Raw genomic sequence first — 19,178 nt, forward strand, 5'->3', positions numbered from 1 at the left:
ACTAAGTATAGTTTTCAACTTAGATATGTAATTTCAATATTGATTTGGTGTAAAATAATAAACACAAAATATAAAAGATTAACTTATCAGTTTAGATTGGAAAGTAATATAATTTACTTTATGAAAATATGAATGTCTGATTAAATTCTTCAATATTTGACATATATTTTTTACTGTTCCTAACGTATTTATTTCAAAATGTCTGAAAATAAAATAACTTGTTATATTTGTCAAAGTAAATTGGAAAACAATAGTAATCTGATCCAACGTATGCTTTTAGTTCATTCCCTTGTGACTGAATTTAAATGTCCACATACAAGTTGTTTTGACTTTATGGTATTTTTCGGACTTTCAAAGACCACTTAAAAAAACATCATTTAAATTATGGTCATTCGGTAGACCCCAGTTCGATCCCCACTTAGTGACATTTTTAGGTTTAGGAAAAATTAAAAAAAACTAATTAATTCTGCATAGTATCTATAATAACTTTAATATTTTTTTTTTTCAATTATTTAATTATTTAAACAATCATTGTTTGTAACAAACATTTTGACATTTGAAATACAGCAAAAATTTTTTATAAAAATTGTATATTTTTTTTTATAAAATAAATATAAAAATAATATAAAAGTTATATACAACAATTATATATAATTTTACATATATATAGTATATATAACTATTTATACAATACACCCTATATGCAAATTATATAAAACTTTTATACCTTTTTTGGCTCACTTTTATATAAAATTTATATATAAGAATTTTATAAAGTGATTATATATAATTTTTATAAAAATTTCATATATTTTTTTTGTGTGGGATCGTGAATTATTATTCGTGACTTATAATTTATGATTCAATTCTTTATAAATGAAATCATAATATTTTTTTTAACAAATAATACTATACCTTGTTTGACTGTTATTTGAGTCAAATCCATGTAACAACAGTAAGAACGTTGCTATAGCTATATATACATATATTCAATAATTTTTAGGAAATAGTATACTGTTTGATTGATCAGTTGATGAGCGACTTGGCATAAACTGAAAAATGATATATAAATTGTTTTTTCGGTATAACCATTGAATCGAGACTTATAGAATGTATGGGAAATTTTTAAAGGTTTTTGAGGAATATTTCTATTCGAAAAAAATGACAGAAGTCTCCATAAGAGCCAACGTACGTGAACTTCTTTTAATAATTACTAACTGTAAGTAGCCAGTGAATAATATGCTACTGTATTCAGAATTCGAAGATCTACCTGTCTGCAAAATTTCAAAAAATTCCTATTGATTTGTGAAATTCAGGAATTTCTCTAAAACTTTACTGAGTCGATTCGATGTATTATGGCTTTCAGAGCTGATATCAAAACTAGAAAATATATAAAATCAATGTAACAATGTAATTCTGACAATTTCACAGCTGATAGAATCATTTGACAGCTTTGTTGATTTTTTTTTAGTTTTAAATTCTACAGTTTATTAGTAATGACGATTATTTCAATTAATTTGACCATTGAATTTCGAAGTAATATTACACTGAAAAAAAGGTCCCACTGCAGGCACGGTCTATTAGACCGGTAATGGTAGACCGCTACAGAAGCAGGATGTCTATGTAAATCCACATTAAGCACTCTCATTTTCTCGATAAACTGAACTGCTGATTCAGCAGTACAGAGCACTGCTGTGGCATCTGTATGCGCGGTCATATACGGTTCACGACTTTGACATCACTTATAGGTTAGGATTAAAATTGAGCATTTTTTTAAATGTTTAATTAAACATTTCTTTCAATGTTAAATTTAAAAATTTTTTTTCACATTAAAAATTAAATTTTTTACATTTTTAATTTACCGTGTAATCTTATTTTTATGTTATCTTTATAGTTAATGCAATTTCTTCGTTTATTCAATAAGTTAACTTATTATAATTACACGGTAAATTAAAAATGTAAAATTTTTTTTTTTTTAATTCTATATCCAAATAAAATATATTTTTTTCAAATTCTTTATATATATTTTTTTATAATATACAAGATTATAAAATCAATTCATATTCAATAATAATAGTAATATATAATCATATTTATTAATAATTAATATTAATGATATACATATATACATCATTTAATTTATCGAACGAGTCTTTACGTGTCATACAGCTATTCTTTGTACCGCTCATACGCCTGAACTCATCAACAGTAAAGTCTACCGCTACAGCAGCAGTGCTGTACTGCTGTGAGAGCTGTACAGAAATTCCAAGTTAAGTGTACTGCTCTCACAGCAGTACAGCGCTTCGCAGTCTACTCTACTGCTACGGCAGCAGGAACGTACCGTGCCTGCAGCGGTAACTTTTTTTCAGTGTATATAGACTAAATTTTAACGTATATGACAAGATGATTATAAAAAGAATTCTTTACAAAAAGAATGTTTCTAGATGTATTATCGGATTTCTAAACGCTCCAACTTGAATAACCAACGTCATAAAATAGCGGCATTCATTTGGCTTTTTTCGTTAACACAAAACAAAGCCTGGGAATGTAATTGCCTAAACAGCGCCTCAACAAACTGATTTTTTAAAAGTTCGAAAGGTAAGATTTATTAAAACTTATTTCAGATAAACAAAAAGATAATATGATAAAAATAATTTATTTATTTCAACTTTCAACAAGTAACTCCTTGAAATGAAATTTTCTATTTATAATCATCTATTGAAAATTTCATGCAAATCACAATTTTTCAAAATTTAAAAACAGTCAATAAATCACAGTAAAGTGACAATAATTCGCAGCTTTCAAATTTTTGACTGACATATTTTCCAACAATTTTTCCTGCGAATGAATCCGAAGGCATAACCTCAATTCAAAAAAGTTCGCTATCCATAAATCACAGATCGCAAGACGGAGAAGCATTGCTATGATGTCCTTTTAGATTTAGATTATTTGCCTCACGTTTCAACCTCTGTTTTAAATGCACTTTAGCATGACGCTTTTTTTCATCACTCCTTGCAAATTTTCTGCCACACTGGTCACAACAAAACGGTTTTTCGCCAGTGTGTGTTCTTACATGTGTTGTCAGATGATCAGATCTAGAAAATGATCTCATACATATTCGACATTGAAATGGTTTTTGGCCAGTATGAATTCGAATATGTCGCGTTAGTTCGTCACTTCTTGAAAATCTTCTATCACAACCATCAACAGGACACGCGTAAGGACGTTCGTGAACAGGAGTTTTGCTAGGTCTATTCGGATATTTTCGTGGTTTAACAGGAACGAGCCTGAGTGGTAATGTTGATTGTTGGTAGACCTGTGACAAGATTTCATGTCCTTTCGAAGTGCTTGGATTATACTCAGCAAGTTGAACACCAGTAGGGTTGCCGCTCGAAAGATGTTGATTCTGATGTTGTTGATGGACAGATGATGAATAACCAGAATTAATTGTGGGTTCTTGCTTCAAAGTGATCTCTTGTTGGTGTTGTTGCTGATTATTATGATGATGATGTTGCTGATTTAATAAATTTGGATCATAACTGTCTTCATGATTCAGCCAGCTCGGAGGTGTTGATGGTTGTTCAGTATAAACTGGAGGTGGTTGTGGTTTCGTTTCAACTTGGAGAAGCTCAACAGTCTCACCATAAGGTGATGGATTCAATGATGAATTCAAAAAAGGTTGGCTGTTTAATGTCAACGTTGGCGAAGATATTGAACTCCATAGTTCCTGATTTCCTTGTTGTTGTTGTTGTTGTTGTTGTTGTTGTTGTTGTTGTTGTTGTTGTTGTTGTTGTTGTTGTTGTTGTTGTTGTTGTTGTTGTTGTTGTTGTTGTTGTTGTTGTTGTGGTTGTGATTGTGATTGTGGATGTGATTGTGGTTGTGGTTGTGGTTGTGGTTGTGGTTGTGGTTGTGGTTGTGGTTGTGGTTGTGGTTGTGGTTGTGGTTGTGGTTGTGGTTGTGGTTGTGGTTGTTGTGTTTCCAATGGATTCAAAGATGAGGCCTGTGTACAGGTCGCCGTGAAACTACCTCTGTACGTTATCGATGGAACGTTACAGACATTAACACCTGTTGAGGCTAAATATATTGTTGAATTTTGGGATGAATATGAAATCACTCCACTTTGGGAAGCATTACTTCGATTTACTTCATCTGGGCACGAACGAGGACTTGTCGACACTATTTCTTCTGGCTCCTGATGAGCGTGATGGTGGTGATCTCCACTTATTGTTTTTTCGTTTTCTACAGCTCTCTCTAAGGATAAATCGTCTTCTGCTAAACTGCCTAGAACAAGAAATATTAATATTATTAATTTTTAGTGAAAAAATTCTGTGATATGTATTACCGAAGTCTTCAGTAAAAATTCGAGATGTAGATAATGAAAAATTTGTTATATATTTAGGAATAGATTCAAGACATGTCGCCATCAATAATTTTGACTACCACGCTTCAGTTATTTTTATTCGAAATTTCTCTCCATGTATACACATTAAACAAATATTTATACATGTATATATATTATATTCTATATATACAGCCAACGATATGGCACTGCGGTTAAGGTTCGAGCTTTGTAATAGGGAGGTCACGGGTTCGAACCCGACCACCGACGCCATGTATCGAGTGGTAGGCGCAAGCCGGATGTACTGTCCAGGTTTTTCATGGTTTCCCTAGGCTATAATAGAAATCGGGTACAGTTTGAACGCATTACAAAAGTCGACATCCATGACTGTCGCAAATGAGTTGTAAGGAGTTGACGGTTGGAAATACAGAAAGCAAGACGTGAGGCACACTGTGTTAAAAACTTTCTCATGAAAAAAGAAGTGTAGCACGTTAAATACGACTCATTTATTTATTTATTTATATTCTATATATACATCAATACTATATATGGTTAATTTCACGTGGTTTTTTAAATCGAAAAATAGTTTGTCTCAAATATTTTTTTCATCATTTAACGAAAAATAAGCAATACGTGTTTTTTTTTTTTTTTTTTTTTTCAAAAATATCGACATGAATTTTTCAGTTTTGATTTTTAAGGAATTTTTTTTTAATATACCAGCTTTCGTATGTTTTTTACTTGAAAACTGTTGACTTGATCGGAAAAATTATTGAAACAAAAAAGTTTTACTTTCGTTGATAGTATACAAAAAAAAATTTTGGAAAATCGTTCAAACTATTTTCCTACCATAATTTTTCTCAAACTTAGTCCCATTTTTTTTTATTTTTTATCAATAAATAATTCTTAAAAGATAAGAAATTTTTTAGGGCATCATTAGTTTAGAATTTTCAAACGATTAAATTAAAAAAAGTAGCCTTGAAATATATAAGACCTTCTTTATTGAAGCCAAATGTGAAAAGTCATTTATTCAAGCTTATTTTAGAAAACATTTTTAGAGCTATTTACCGTGTCTGTTTTTCGAGGTTATTCAAAGATTTTTTCTTAATGTAAAAAAAATCATCTAAAAGTGGCCGCAAGTTCCTAAATGAATGAATAAATTTTTTTTAAATAATCACATTCAATTCTTCAAATAATTAATACCTCAATATATAAAAGTTATTATGACAGTGCAATGTTGCCAAGTCTGAGAAAGTCTCAAAAAAGTTCTGCATTATCGGTATTGAAGAATTATAATTCTCGATACGATTAAGCCTGCAACACTCTGTATATATGGGGCATCCCACGTCACTTCAGACAGTTTGAATCCTAACTTTCTTTGACTTTGGTCCCGATTTTTTCTTCAGTTTACCACCAATAGCATCTCGGATTTTTTTCCAATTTTCCTGACCATTTACATACCCTAAATATCCATGCAAATAAATTAGAATATTCTCTATCTTTTTGAGACTTTCGTCAGTATAAATAAAACTAACGACTCACCGTAACAAACAATTTAAAAATCTGCTTCTCTATAAATAAGCACGAATCGCTAAGGGTAAACGGTAAATTCAGTTGATGATAAAACCCCAAAAATATTTCAAGATAAATTAACTGACATGGTAAACATCATCAATTCCTAATATACATGACATCAGACAATTTAATTCATAAAACTTGTAAATTAAAAGGCTACCTCCAACCACAAGATTTCATGGCTGATTCAGAATAAGAAAAACATTCCAATAATCTACCGCTGGAAAAAGCGAAGAAAAAATAGAAAAATAACATACATAGAAGATGATTCAAAAACAAAAGACTACAAGTTTAGGCATTCCACGGCCATCCCACCAGTGGACCGCTTGAGTACTCATTGACTAAACAACAAAAAACTAAACTGGTTGCCCACACGGAAAAAAAATTTATAATTTATATATAAAATTATATATATATATTTGTTGAATGGCTACGTTGGTGACATCTTTTTTTTTTCTGAAATCAATGAAGGACATCACAATGAATAGTGTCTTTTCGAAAAAAATTAAATATACTCATTTTTTCTAGAGATACGGGCAATAAAGCATAATGTGTCTACTTTGGTGACACTAGTCAGTAAGTGGTGTGGCTACTTTGGTAACATTTTCTATGTCACCAATCAAGCCAATTCTCCTATTACATATACATACTGATGTCACGAAAGAAGCCACATGTTATATAATAATGAGTTTATACGAATAAATATATTAATTGTCTAGATTCGTGACTTTTTTTATACAAAACATCAAAGTCCACGAAATTATGTTCAGATTTATATAATTAAAGTTTAGGTGGATGAATTTTACTAGTATTGATTTGAAAAACGTTAAAACTAGTGTTTAACGAAAAATACGTATTATCTTCAAATTTTGTCTTGTATTTGTCGTATGTTTTCCGTAGTAACGTACGAGTTTCCGAACATCTATTTTCTATGGTTTTTTACTTTTTTTCTCAATTATTGCATGGGTCAGGGTCAGATAATGTTAAAACCAGTGTCTCGGAACGAATCTCAGCAGTTTTGAAGCTTATTCATGTGATTTCAGTTTTTCTACTGTCACCAATCTATCCACTTGACAGGAATTTTTAGTTTCGTCTCGTCAAACTGAAAAATAGAAACTTTCTCATAACTAACTGTCCAAGAGACTTGAAGATTCCAGACAGGTTACATTCGAATCGAGCGTATGGAATATGACAGAGAATATCTAATTCGAGTCAATAACTGTCGTGTAGTCTTCGTTTTTGTCGTAAGTTTTTTATAGTAACGTACGAATTTCTGAAACGTTATTTTTCCATAGTTTCTGATTTTTTTTCTCAATTATTGCGCAGGTCACGGTCAAGAAATGTTGAGACCAGTGACTTAAAAAGAATCTAAGCACTTTTTGAGCTGATTGACGTGATTCCTGTTTTTTCACTGTCACCAATCTAGCCACTTGACAGGATTTTTAAGTTTCGTCAAGTCAATCTGTAAAACAGAAGCTTCCTAATAACTAACGGTCTCAAAAACTTAATGCTTCCAAGTAAGTTATATACGGATCTGTCGTATGAAATATGAAAGAAAACATCTAGTTCTAGTCAACGAACGTCGTGTATTTTTTGTTTTCGTCGTATGTTTTCCATAGTAACGTACGGATTTTCGAAACGTTAATTTTCCATAGTTTCGCGTTTATTTTCTCAATTATTGCTCGGGTCAGGGTCAAGAAATGTTAAGACCAGTGAATGAGAAAGAATCTCAGCAGTTTTTCAGCTGATTGACGCGATTCCTGTTTTTTCACTGTCACCAATCCAGCCACTTGACAGGATTTTTAACTTTTGTCCAGTCAAACTAAAAAACAGAAGCCACCTGATTACTAACTGTCCACGTAACGTAAAGCTTCTAGACAAGTTGTATTCGGATCAGGCGTATGGAATCAGACATAAAATATCTAATTCTAGTCAATGAACGTCTTGTATTCTTTGTTTTCGTCGTATGTTTTCCATAGTAACGTACGAATTTCCGAAACGTTAATTTTCCATAGTTTCGCGTTTTTTTTTCTCAATTATTGCTCAGGTCAGGATCAAGAAATGTCAAGATCAGTGAATTAGAAAGAATCTCAGCAGTTTTTCAGCTGATTGACGCGATTCCTGTTTTTTCACTGTCACCAATCCAGCCACTTGACTGGATTTTTAAGTTTCGTCCAGTCAAACTAAAAAACAGAAGCCACCTGATTACTAACTGTCCACGTAACGTAAAGCTTCTAGACAAGTTGTTTTCGGATCAGGCGTATGGAATCAGACATAAAATAACTAATTCTAGTCAATGAACGTCTTGTATTCTTTGTTTTCGTCGTATGTTTTCCATAGTAACGTGCGAATTTCCGAAACGTTATTTTTCCATAGTTTCTGATTTTTTTTCTCAATTATTGCTCAGGTCGGGGTCAAGAAATGTTAAGACCTGTGACTTAGAAAGAATCTAAGCAGTTTTTAAGCTGATTGACGTGATTCTTGTTTTTTCACTGTCACCAATCTAGCCACTTGACATGATTTTTAAGTTTCGTCCAGTCAAACTGTGAAACAGAAACTCCCTAATAACTAACGGTCTAAGAAACTTAATGCTTCCAGGCAAATTATATTCGGATCTGTCGTATGGAATCAGACATAAAACAACTAATTCTGAGTTAACGAACGTCGTTTATTCTCAGTTTTTGTTGTAAGTTTTTCATAGTAACGTACGAATATCCGAAACATCAGATTTTCATAGTTTTTGACTTTTTTTTCAATTATTGCTCGGGTTAGTGTCGAAAAATCTTAAAACCAGTGTCCAAGAACAAATCTTCGCAGTTTCAAAGCCGATTCACGTGATTTCTGTTTTTTTACTGTCACCAATCTATACAACTCATGGGATTTTCGAATTTCGGTCAGACAAACTGAAAAAAAAAACTCACCGATAATAATCAAAAAACATAAAGCTTCTAGAAAAGTTGTATTCCGATAAAGCTGGTTAAATTTGACAGAAAATCTTGAGTCCCAGGCAACAAATGTCGTGTATTCTTCGTTTATTTTGCTATTACCGGGACTGTCATAATGTTTCTCTCATCACGAAAATCATTGTTACCATTTAATACACACATCAGTAATTAAATGTTACCAAACTAGCCGGACGGTATATACTGGCTAGTTTCGTAACTGTCACCAAACAGTACAATTGGTCACGAAGTGTACAGTTTCGTGACTTACCTTGTTAACAGTGAATAATTCATAGATATGATGTCTACATAGTATCTTCCGATATACAATAATTCTTGATAATGTTTCCGATCGATTTAAATGACGTTATATTGTTCCAATGTGATTTAAAATCTTTTAATTCAAATTACTAAATCTTTTAGCTTTTTTGCCATTATTTTGTCTTTATATTCATTTTTAATATTTCTAACTTCTTTAATTATAATCGTTATCGGTTAAATAAACTATAAAAGTCATCTTGAATGTTTGTAGTTCATTAACTACACAATTATTAAGGTTTCTCACTATTTCTGATACAGTGGCTCTTTTCGTGACAGTCACCAAAGTAGACAAATCGTACGATGTTAGATTGGTGACGGTCACCAATCTAGCCAAGAGTCACCAAAGTAGCCACTTGACTCCCAAAATCGTCACCAAAGTAGCCACTAGACAGATATATAAAATTATATATGATAATTATGTATGTCTAATAATTATATATAATAATTATATTCTTATGTATATTTTTATAAATATCTATTGTTACTAACTTCACACTGGAGGGTTTTTATTTTTCATTGAGATATGAGCTACAATTATCCTCGAGAAGATTTTGATTTTTATATTTTTTTTTAATAATAAAAAAAAATAAAAACGGTTGGAAATACATTTTAAAACTTTTAAAATAATTATATTAAGGTGTTGTTATATATACTAGAAACATTATGTCACGAATATGTTGCCAATCATGACCTGCAGTAAAAAATGCCAAATATACAACTGTAAATATAAAATAAAAAACAAATAATTTAAACCAAACTTCAAAACTTTTAAGGCAGTCATATTTAGGTGTCGTCCAAATTATAGAAGTATAATTTCATGAAGTATATGCTTAGAAAAGTCTTTATCTCTATTTTCTCACGAGTTATTGACTCCTTTTTTTTGCGTTTTTTCGGACCGCCATATTTCGAGACATTATCGACATAGAGATTTTCTATTAAAAATTTCCGAACAATCGACACTCGGTCGACAAATGGCGTGTCAAGTTCACTAATTTTTAATGTGCCAACTCTTGGCTTAATGTATATTCCCATTCTTGGCCGCCTAATAATTAACCAAGACTTGGCCAATGAATAGTTGATCAATGGCTGGCCAGCCCTCAATGAGCCAAGCCTTGGCTTAATCATCTGTTTTGAGTCTTGGCCACCCAATAATGAACCAAGACTTGGCCGATGAACGGTCGATCAATAGCTGGCCAGCCCTTAATGAGCCAAGCTTTGGCTTAATCAACTGTTTCGAGTCTTCGCCACCCAATAATTAACCAAGACTCAGCCGATAACTGGCTTGATAAGAGCTGGCCACCTCTTCTTCAACCAATGGTCGGCCAAGCATTGGAAGACAAGCCTTGGTGAGCAAATAACCAGCCATAAGTCAGCCAAGTCTTGGCCCATGGATGGCGCACGATTGGCTGCGAAGCATTGGATGCCATTATTGGGACAAGACTCGGCCGGGTTGTGAGTCTTGGCAATTCCTACCCGGGTAATAAATGAAAGTTCATACCCTTTGGGCAAAAACTATCTTCAAAAATCATTATTCTAGGTATTTATTGAAGTTCCATTTCACCCTGCCTTAATATTAAAAAACCACGTAATAAAACAAGTACAGAAATGAATAAACTTTATTTTATTTATTAAGTTTACGCCCCTGCACTTCCGTGCCACACGAAAATAATCTATGCAATTTATATGTAATTTTAATTTTTATAAATTGTATAGATTATTTTCTTGTGGGGTGCTCATGGGCTACAGTATATAAGTTTTACAAATTAAAAGTTATTAATATGTATAGTTATGATATATTGATGAGATGAGCATGTAGTAGTAGATGGCCGTTGATGATAACAGGACGATTCACGATTTATTAATTAAAATATACAAATTATTGTATAGTCAAAAATAATTATTCAGGAATAATTATTATATCGCACAATTACTTTTTTTTCAATTATTAATTTTTCTTGAAATCTATCATTTCGTTTTTGTCATTTATGACTGAATGTAAAATTTGAAGATAAAAAAACTTTCCTTTGCAGCGATAGTCTGGTAGCCGAGTGGCAACATTGTTCATCTATATATCAAAAAGTTTTTCTCAAATTTTCAAATTTTTTTATTTTTATTTAAAGTCGCATTAACAGCTGAGGTCATGAGCGACTTAGTACATTATTTTAAAATAGTAAAAAAGAAAAAATGATTTACATTGATGGTATTATATTAGATTTTTAGTTTAGTTCAGTTTTTTTTTTTTTTTTTTTTAAATATCAATTTTACTATTTTTTATAAATTTTAGTAGGTTTGGGTATTCTTTTTTCTCAGATAGTAGAGTCTTGATGTTTGTTGGTAATCGTAGTGAATTTCTGAGTGTTGAAAAATAATCACATTCTGTTAATAAGTGTGTAACAGTGAAAGATTCATTGCAGTGTTGACATACCGGTGGTTCAGTATTGTTCATCAGGTGTTCATGGGTTATTCTTGTGCGACGAATTCTGAGCCTGGTGATGATACATTGGTCTTTTCTATTACAACATGATTCAGTATTTTCCCAAATATTGTTTCTCACTTGGTGTAATTTCGTGTCTGCATTAGTCCACAGGTTATTCCAGCAACTTAAACTTATTTTTTTGATGAGTCTTTTGAATTCTTGTGGTGTTAGTGGTTCATCAAGTCTCATCAAACCAGTTGTTGTAGCTTTTTTGGCTTCTACGTCAGCTGTTTCATTGCTTGATATACCTTGGTGAGAAGGTATCCAGGCCAGAGTGATTTTCATGTTATTTTTTTGAGAGTTAGTTAATTTAACTTGTATATTTTGTATTATATAATTGCTGGTGTAGAAATTTCTTATGGCTGTTAATGTTGATAGTGAGTCAGTAAATATAATGGCAGCTGAAGTCTGTGATGCTTCACAAAGTTCAAGGCTGCGTAAGATTGCAAGAGCTTCACACGAAAAGATAGAGAAATCTGGTGGTAGTTGGTAAAGATGAGTAACGTTGTTAAATACAATGGCACACCCCTATTTATTATCAGCCTTGGATCCATCTGTATAAATTTTTGTTTCATTTGGATATTTATCAATAAGCTCCATAAACAGTTGTCTGTAGGTGGAAGAGACTGTACTAGCCTTGTTGCCTGTAAGATGGTATATGGATAAGTCCATGTTGAAATTGCAATTGGTCCAGGGTGGTAATTTGTGTATTGTATTTACTTTGAGCAAAAATAAAACAACTGAGCTCCCCTCAAAATGCCTTACCCGGGATTATAATAATAAGTACTATTTTTTTATAGTTCTTAAGGATACAAGAATACGTTTTTATTGTTTTTTGAAAATTTCGATTATTTTAATTGTTATCAATAAATGAATTTTTTGCTAGTGTTAATTGAAAAAAATGATATCTATTGATCTGCTCGAAGGAAATAAATAATTTTTATACAGAATATTGAGAATAAACCGATATTTTAAAAAAAAATAAAATAATAAATTTAAATCAAAAATTAGCGAAAGTTATTAACAATTTTTATAAACAAATGGAAATTCTACTACTTTCTCCCTCTTTTTTTACATTTTTTCATTTTACCTTTTTTATTCTCCATTTCATTACGCAACTTTTCACGTTAAAAAAACTCATTAACATTAATATAATATAATATATAATATATAATGTAATATAATATAATGAAATATAAAACTAAAAAATATACATTTTCATTCAAATAAATTTTTTTGTATCATAATTAGTTAATGCAATAAAAATCAAAAACAAAATTTTTTTTTTTGAAAAAAATCATTTTTTTTTGACATATAACTCGTGATAACTTATTTAAAAATTAATAAATTGACTTGAAAATTTGACTGTAGCTTTATTATAGGCTCGCGATGGCAATAGTAATATTAAAAAACTTATTTATTTATGTTGTTTAACTTTTTTTATTTATTGTATTGTGCTGATGGAAAATTTAATTTGTCTAACTTCGAATGAAAAAAAAGTCGAAGAAATTTCAAAATCGAGTAACTTGTCAGTGGCAATATTGTTAAGCAGTATATCAAGAAGTTTTATGCAAATTTTTGGGTATTTTTATTAATTATCTATTGAGTTAATAATTTAACAACAAATTGAGAGCCACCGTTAAGGCTTCGCGCGCAGTACTTTTCTTACTAATGGTCGCGCGACGCACTAGAAAAATATTGATAACTTTTTTAAATATTAATGTTAATGAGTTTTTTTAACGTGAAAAGTTGCGTAATGAAATGGAGAATAAAAAAGGTAAAATGAAAAAATGTAAAAAAAGAGGGAGAAAGTAGTAGAATTTCCATTTGTTTATAAAAATTGTTAATAACTTTTGCTAATTTTTGATTTAAATTTATTATTTTATTTTTTTTAAAAAGATCGGTTTATTTTCAATATTCTGTATAAAAATTATTTATTTCCTTCTAGCAGATCAATAGATATCATTTTTTTCAATTAACACTAGCAAAAAATTCATTTATTAATAACAATTAAAATAATCGAAATTTTCAAAAAACAACGAAAACGTATTCTTGTATCCTTAAGAACTATAAAAAAATAGTACTTATTATTGAAATCCCGGGTAAGGCATTTTGAGGGGGGCTCAGTTGTTTTATTTTTGCTCATTTGACTCTTGTATTTAGTATTGGAGCATACTCTGGTTCTTTTAGTATTAATTTAATTCGTCTTGACAGTGGAGCTGGAAGTGACGAATTTTTATTGTAAATGTGTTCATTCAAAGTTTGTGGAGGATTTGATAAGCTCCATGAATCTCTTTGAGGGATTTTCCATGATACCAGTTGTTTGATATTCAACATTTTTCTACGTATATCGAGTGGGAGTTGGTTTGCTTTTCAAATTTTGTTAACAATAATTAACCAAGTTATTAACTAATTAACAAAGTGTGAGCTTCCGCTACGATCGTAGGTCCGTAGCAAACGTATTACGACCGGCATTACTCGATAAATTATTACTTTTATTGTTTATATTGAGTCATCTGTCATTTGAAACAATCATTACATTGCAATAGTTATACCAGTCTAGACTGTTTTGGCCAACTGCAGTTTTTGTGAATATATATAGCTTGAAGTTAGAACCTGAACAAAAGATAAATGAAAAATTAATGATGCAAATAGTTTTAAAATTAATGTACCAGTGCCAGAACAGTGGTACTATATTTATTTGGAAATCAGCTCCAAATTTTTTCGAAAAATTAATTTAGCTTAAAAGTGATTTTTCTATTATTGGCGTTGTTGTTGGTGTCTTTAATTCTGTATTTCGCAGTGAGACTTGTTGATGGTACATCGTCAAATAAGTATTATTGTTTTTATTTAACAGTGATAAAGAAAATCTTGATGAATTGTGGTATTTTTCAATTTTGATCAACTTAACTAATCTGCTGATTAATAACACTTAGTACTGTATGAGTTTGTTGATATCTCCTTATCCCATGAGATAATACTTCACCAGGCTTAGTTGAATGATTAAAATTGAAGTACAAATTAGCAGAAGGATTGATCTCAGGTTGTCGATACGTATGACAAGGTGGTAATATTCTGTAAAAAAAATTATTATTAAACAATGGAAAGAATTAATGTACCATCCAATGAACTTGGAAATTCGTAACAGAGACTGTCATGTAAACTACGATAATACTTTTTGTTTTTTATCACTTCAAGATGCTTAATACATTATTATTGATAAAAATGATTTGATAAATCATAAAAGTATTGAAGGAAACGTAAATTAAATTAAAAATAATAATAAGTAGTACTTGCTTATAAGTATATAGTTATTACTATAATTATTAGTACATTGTTAAAATAATAATTAGTATATAATTATTACTATAATTATTATTATATTGTTATAATAATAATTAGTATAATAATAAAGACTCAAGTACGATATTTTATCTTTTTAATGAAGAAGATCAATTTAATGTCTTATTCATTATCTTATTCATCAAAATCAGTATAAATTCCTCTATTTATTGAAAACCAGCTGAAACACCCGGCTTTGCTCGGGATTATTTTTACAATAATAACAATGTTTTAAATAAATAAAAATTAAATAAAGATTATTTTAAGCAAGCTATGAGTCTTGAAATAAATTTAAAAAAAATTCTGAAGGTTTTATTTAAGGTTGATTCCCAGTCGCATCACCGAACCAATAGTTATGCCACGAAGGGCCCGTATATCAATAACGCTATGTTTTATTCCCGTGTCCTAAAATTTTTTTGTGGCGCCACTGATGAAAAAACCAAGTTTTTTAGTAGTATGTGTGTGCATGGCTATACACTAGCAAGCGAAGATTACATCGTACACTGAAACCATGCTTGTGTTCATGTCTGTGTGCTGCACTTCTCGCGAAATTTTTTAATTTCAAAGTTATTTATTTTTTAAACGCAAAAGTCGCAATACTAAAAATTTATATCAAAAAATTTGTCTTTTCTAGCATTACAAACTGATAGAAATTTAACGTTTTCTGTTGCGTTTTGAAAAAGTTATTAATAAAAATATGAGGTACCGCCTATACCTTGCGTGTTAAAGTTGTCAACTTTGACAGTAAATATCTCAAAAAAACCGAACAAAAAAAAATTGAAAAAAATTGACAATGTAGATAATTATTTCATTTAAACATAAGATAAAAAAAAAAAAATCTGTTGCGATTTCAGATTTTCAGAATCAACCTTAATTAATCCTACATACTGTCAAATAATGGGATTCGAAGGTATATTGCTATTATCATATAACTTTTGTTTGAAATATAAATCCAAATTTTTAGATTCAAAGACAATTGAATGAAAAAAAAAAAAATTCTAATTACCTGAATTACTATGATTCTATAAACTAATCATAGTTGTTACTATGATATTTTGTTTTTCTTAATATACATATACGTGTGTCAACATATCATTTTTTTATTTTTATATTTACTTTTTTCGTTTTTTTGAATACTCTTTCAATGATGAGTACCCACACTGACTGCTATGAAACGGATACTTGATTGTAAAAAATATATAATTTATAAACACGTGAAATAGATAAAAATATTGAGTGTCAGTCACGTATTTCTATTTTTATAAAATATTAATTCAACTTGTGCAAATTATCATCGACAATAGAATTTTATTTGTATCATGAACGGGTATCAGAAAATTATTAAATTGTGTCCCACTTGATTTGTGAATGATACAATTGTTTATTGGTAATGATACTTGTATCAATTCTTTTATAATAGCAAATAATAATTCATCAATTTTTATAAAACATTGAATTTCTCCAAATAAATCATCACCCCACGATATGTAATTATTATTATTTTTTGTTTTCTTTTTTATACTCTTCTGAGTATTTTTTTCTTTTGAATGAATCATTTTTTAAATTTATGTGCATTCCTTGATGCATATTTTATTCAAATTTTGTAAAATAACAAATACCACAATCAAATTGAGGTAAATTTTTAATTTACTTTGAATTTTTGAAAAATATAATTCAAGTATAAATGACATTGACTTTACATTCAAAAAAAATATGAATTAAATTTATTTTGTATTCAAAAAGATTTTTCCAAAAAATCTTTCTCAAGTTGACTATATTTAAATCTCTAATTTTCAAATTTTATAGTTAAAATTGCAAAAAATAAATATAATATTTTTTAATTGAAATATATTGGCAAATATTTGGTTATTTGTAATAGTAAAAATTATTTGTTATATATGCGCAGCTAAAACGTTTAACGTTAAATTTAATGTTTAGTAAAAAAAAAAAAAAAATTTCATTGACTATTTACAAAAATTTACCAAAAAAAAAAAGTAAATTGAAAATAAATTTTAGTTATACCTGTTAGAATTTGTATACAATTTCATTTTCAGATTTTTCAAGATAAAAAGTATGCGTTTTATAATTTAATTGAAAAAAAATGTTTTTTTCATTTATTATTTACAAAAATTTACAAAAAAAAACAAAAAGTAAATTTAAAATATATTTGAATTATGTCTGTCCAAATTTGTATATATTTTAAATTTACTTGAGATTTTTTCAAAATATAAAATAAATATATTTTCAATTTCCATTAAATATAATTTTTTCACTTAGGTTTTGGGTCATCGATTAATAACAATTCGTCATTATTAACATATTTATCCAAATTATTAATATAAAAAATTTCACGAATGATTTCTGAATGTGTCACGTTTTTACTTCGAACAGAAGATATTATTCTCCAATGATCTAAATTTCTTCCAGATATATTAAACACATATCTTCTAAAATAAATTGGACCGAATTCTATCAATGAATTATGTTCATATAAATATATTTTTCAAGAATCAATAAGCTTTTGTTGTACATTTGATACAATTGAACACCTTTATTGAGACCCTATCAGATTTATCTTCGAATTTCAAAGCATGACAATAATTACATTCAACATCCATGTAGCTAATAGAAATACGGCAATCACCATCATATATATCACTATAAGAATAATTAAATGCCGTCATGTCCGGAATTATTTTGGAATTTTTTCGTTGTGTATTATGTGATTTTTCAAATTTTTTGCAATCTTTTTGCCGACAAAGTTTTTAGTCTAATATTTTTTCCTTCTAGGCATACTACTGACAGTCTTATTCAAATCAAATTCATTCAGTATAAGTTAAATTCGATACTGTTATTTTGTTGCTATTTAACTTCCGTTAACTTTGATGAGTTTTGATATAGGTTAATCTTATTGACGGCTTTTACTTTTTGAAATCGATCGTTTTTTTTTCTCGTTTAGTACATATCTAAAGTAGGCTGTATGTTTGAAAAAAAATGCAAATTATTATGTTTTCTATGACATGGAACATCAATATAAAATTCTCGAATAAAATATCATATCTTCCAATAAACCAGAAAAAAAAATTCCATATCTTTTTAAAAAAAATAGATTATATATCATCGAATTGAGAAAACCCTGAAGATGATGAGAAAATCAGTTTTTACCTCCTGATGAACACAAAACTTATTCAGGGTGATTTTTTTTGTCATCTACATGATCATACAGCCAAACAGAATATCTATGTTAAATTTCAAATCAATCGGAAATAAAAAAAAAAGCAAATAATTATTATTTTTTCTATAACATAAAGCAGTAATCAAAAATTCATGAATAAAATATCATATCTTCCAATAGACCAGAAAAAATATATCATCTTCAAGTAAACCAGAAAAAAAAATAGATGACATATTATCAAATTGAGAAAATCCTGAAGATGATGAGGAAATAAGTTTTTGTTTCCTGGTAATCACAAAACGTATCCGGGGTAATTTTTTTTTGTCATCTGTACAATCAGATAACCAAACTGAATATCTATGTCAAATTTCGCGTAAATTGGACGAGTAGTTTGCATAAAACTGCGTTTCCAAGAAATAGGTCCTTTTTTTAATGTATAGATCAGATAGTATTTTATTTTGTTGTTTAGTAAAACCTATTTGTTCATATAGATGCCGATCTAAAAACTGCAAGACACTATTAAAATCATCTGCTTTATTCATTTTGTTTGGTTTAATAATAGTATAAACTATACGGGTTGATAAAGTTATAGTACAACCATCATAGCACACTCATGAATATAACAAGAATTTTGAGCAAATGTAAGTCGCGCATGGTAGGTATACTACGAGATTGAACATAAAATTTCAAATAGTAAATGTTTTTAAATTTTGGATCTACGACGCTTTGTGCCTGAGTTATTAACATTTTAAGTTGACCAATCAGAATCGAGCGTCGAGAATTATTATCATTATGGCGTCTGAATCCACGTGTGTTTAAGTGCCATGGATTAGATTGTTTTTGTTTTTTTAATTAAGGTATAACCTACCAAAATGAAAACTAACGGGAAGCTTATGAAATTAATAATTTAGATCAATGGAATAATAATGCATCTTTTTGTCAATTAAGCTTTTATGTTATGAGACTTTTTCTTATTAAATAAGGTCACGGGCCAGGTTTCGGAACGCTTAA

At 29.4% G+C, this 19,178-nt stretch overlaps 1 protein-coding gene across 1 annotated transcript in view; it reads right to left on the reverse strand.

Annotated features, from left to right (window-relative positions):
• Nucleotides 1-2,077: 2,077 nt before the first annotated feature.
• Nucleotides 2,078-19,178, reverse strand: part of LOC122859591 (early growth response protein 1-like) — a 43,104-nt gene continuing 26,003 nt past the window's right edge. The window contains exon 2 of the mRNA XM_044163278.1: nucleotides 2,078-4,281. Coding sequence (XP_044019213.1) covers nucleotides 2,894-4,281 — 1,388 coding nt within the window. The 3' untranslated portion in view covers nucleotides 2,078-2,893. The remainder of the gene's footprint in view (nucleotides 4,282-19,178) is intronic.

The sequence above is a fragment of the Aphidius gifuensis genome, linkage group LG6 (genome assembly GCF_014905175.1).
Source record: "Aphidius gifuensis isolate YNYX2018 linkage group LG6, ASM1490517v1, whole genome shotgun sequence".
Taxonomy (NCBI): domain Eukaryota; kingdom Metazoa; phylum Arthropoda; class Insecta; order Hymenoptera; family Braconidae; genus Aphidius; species Aphidius gifuensis.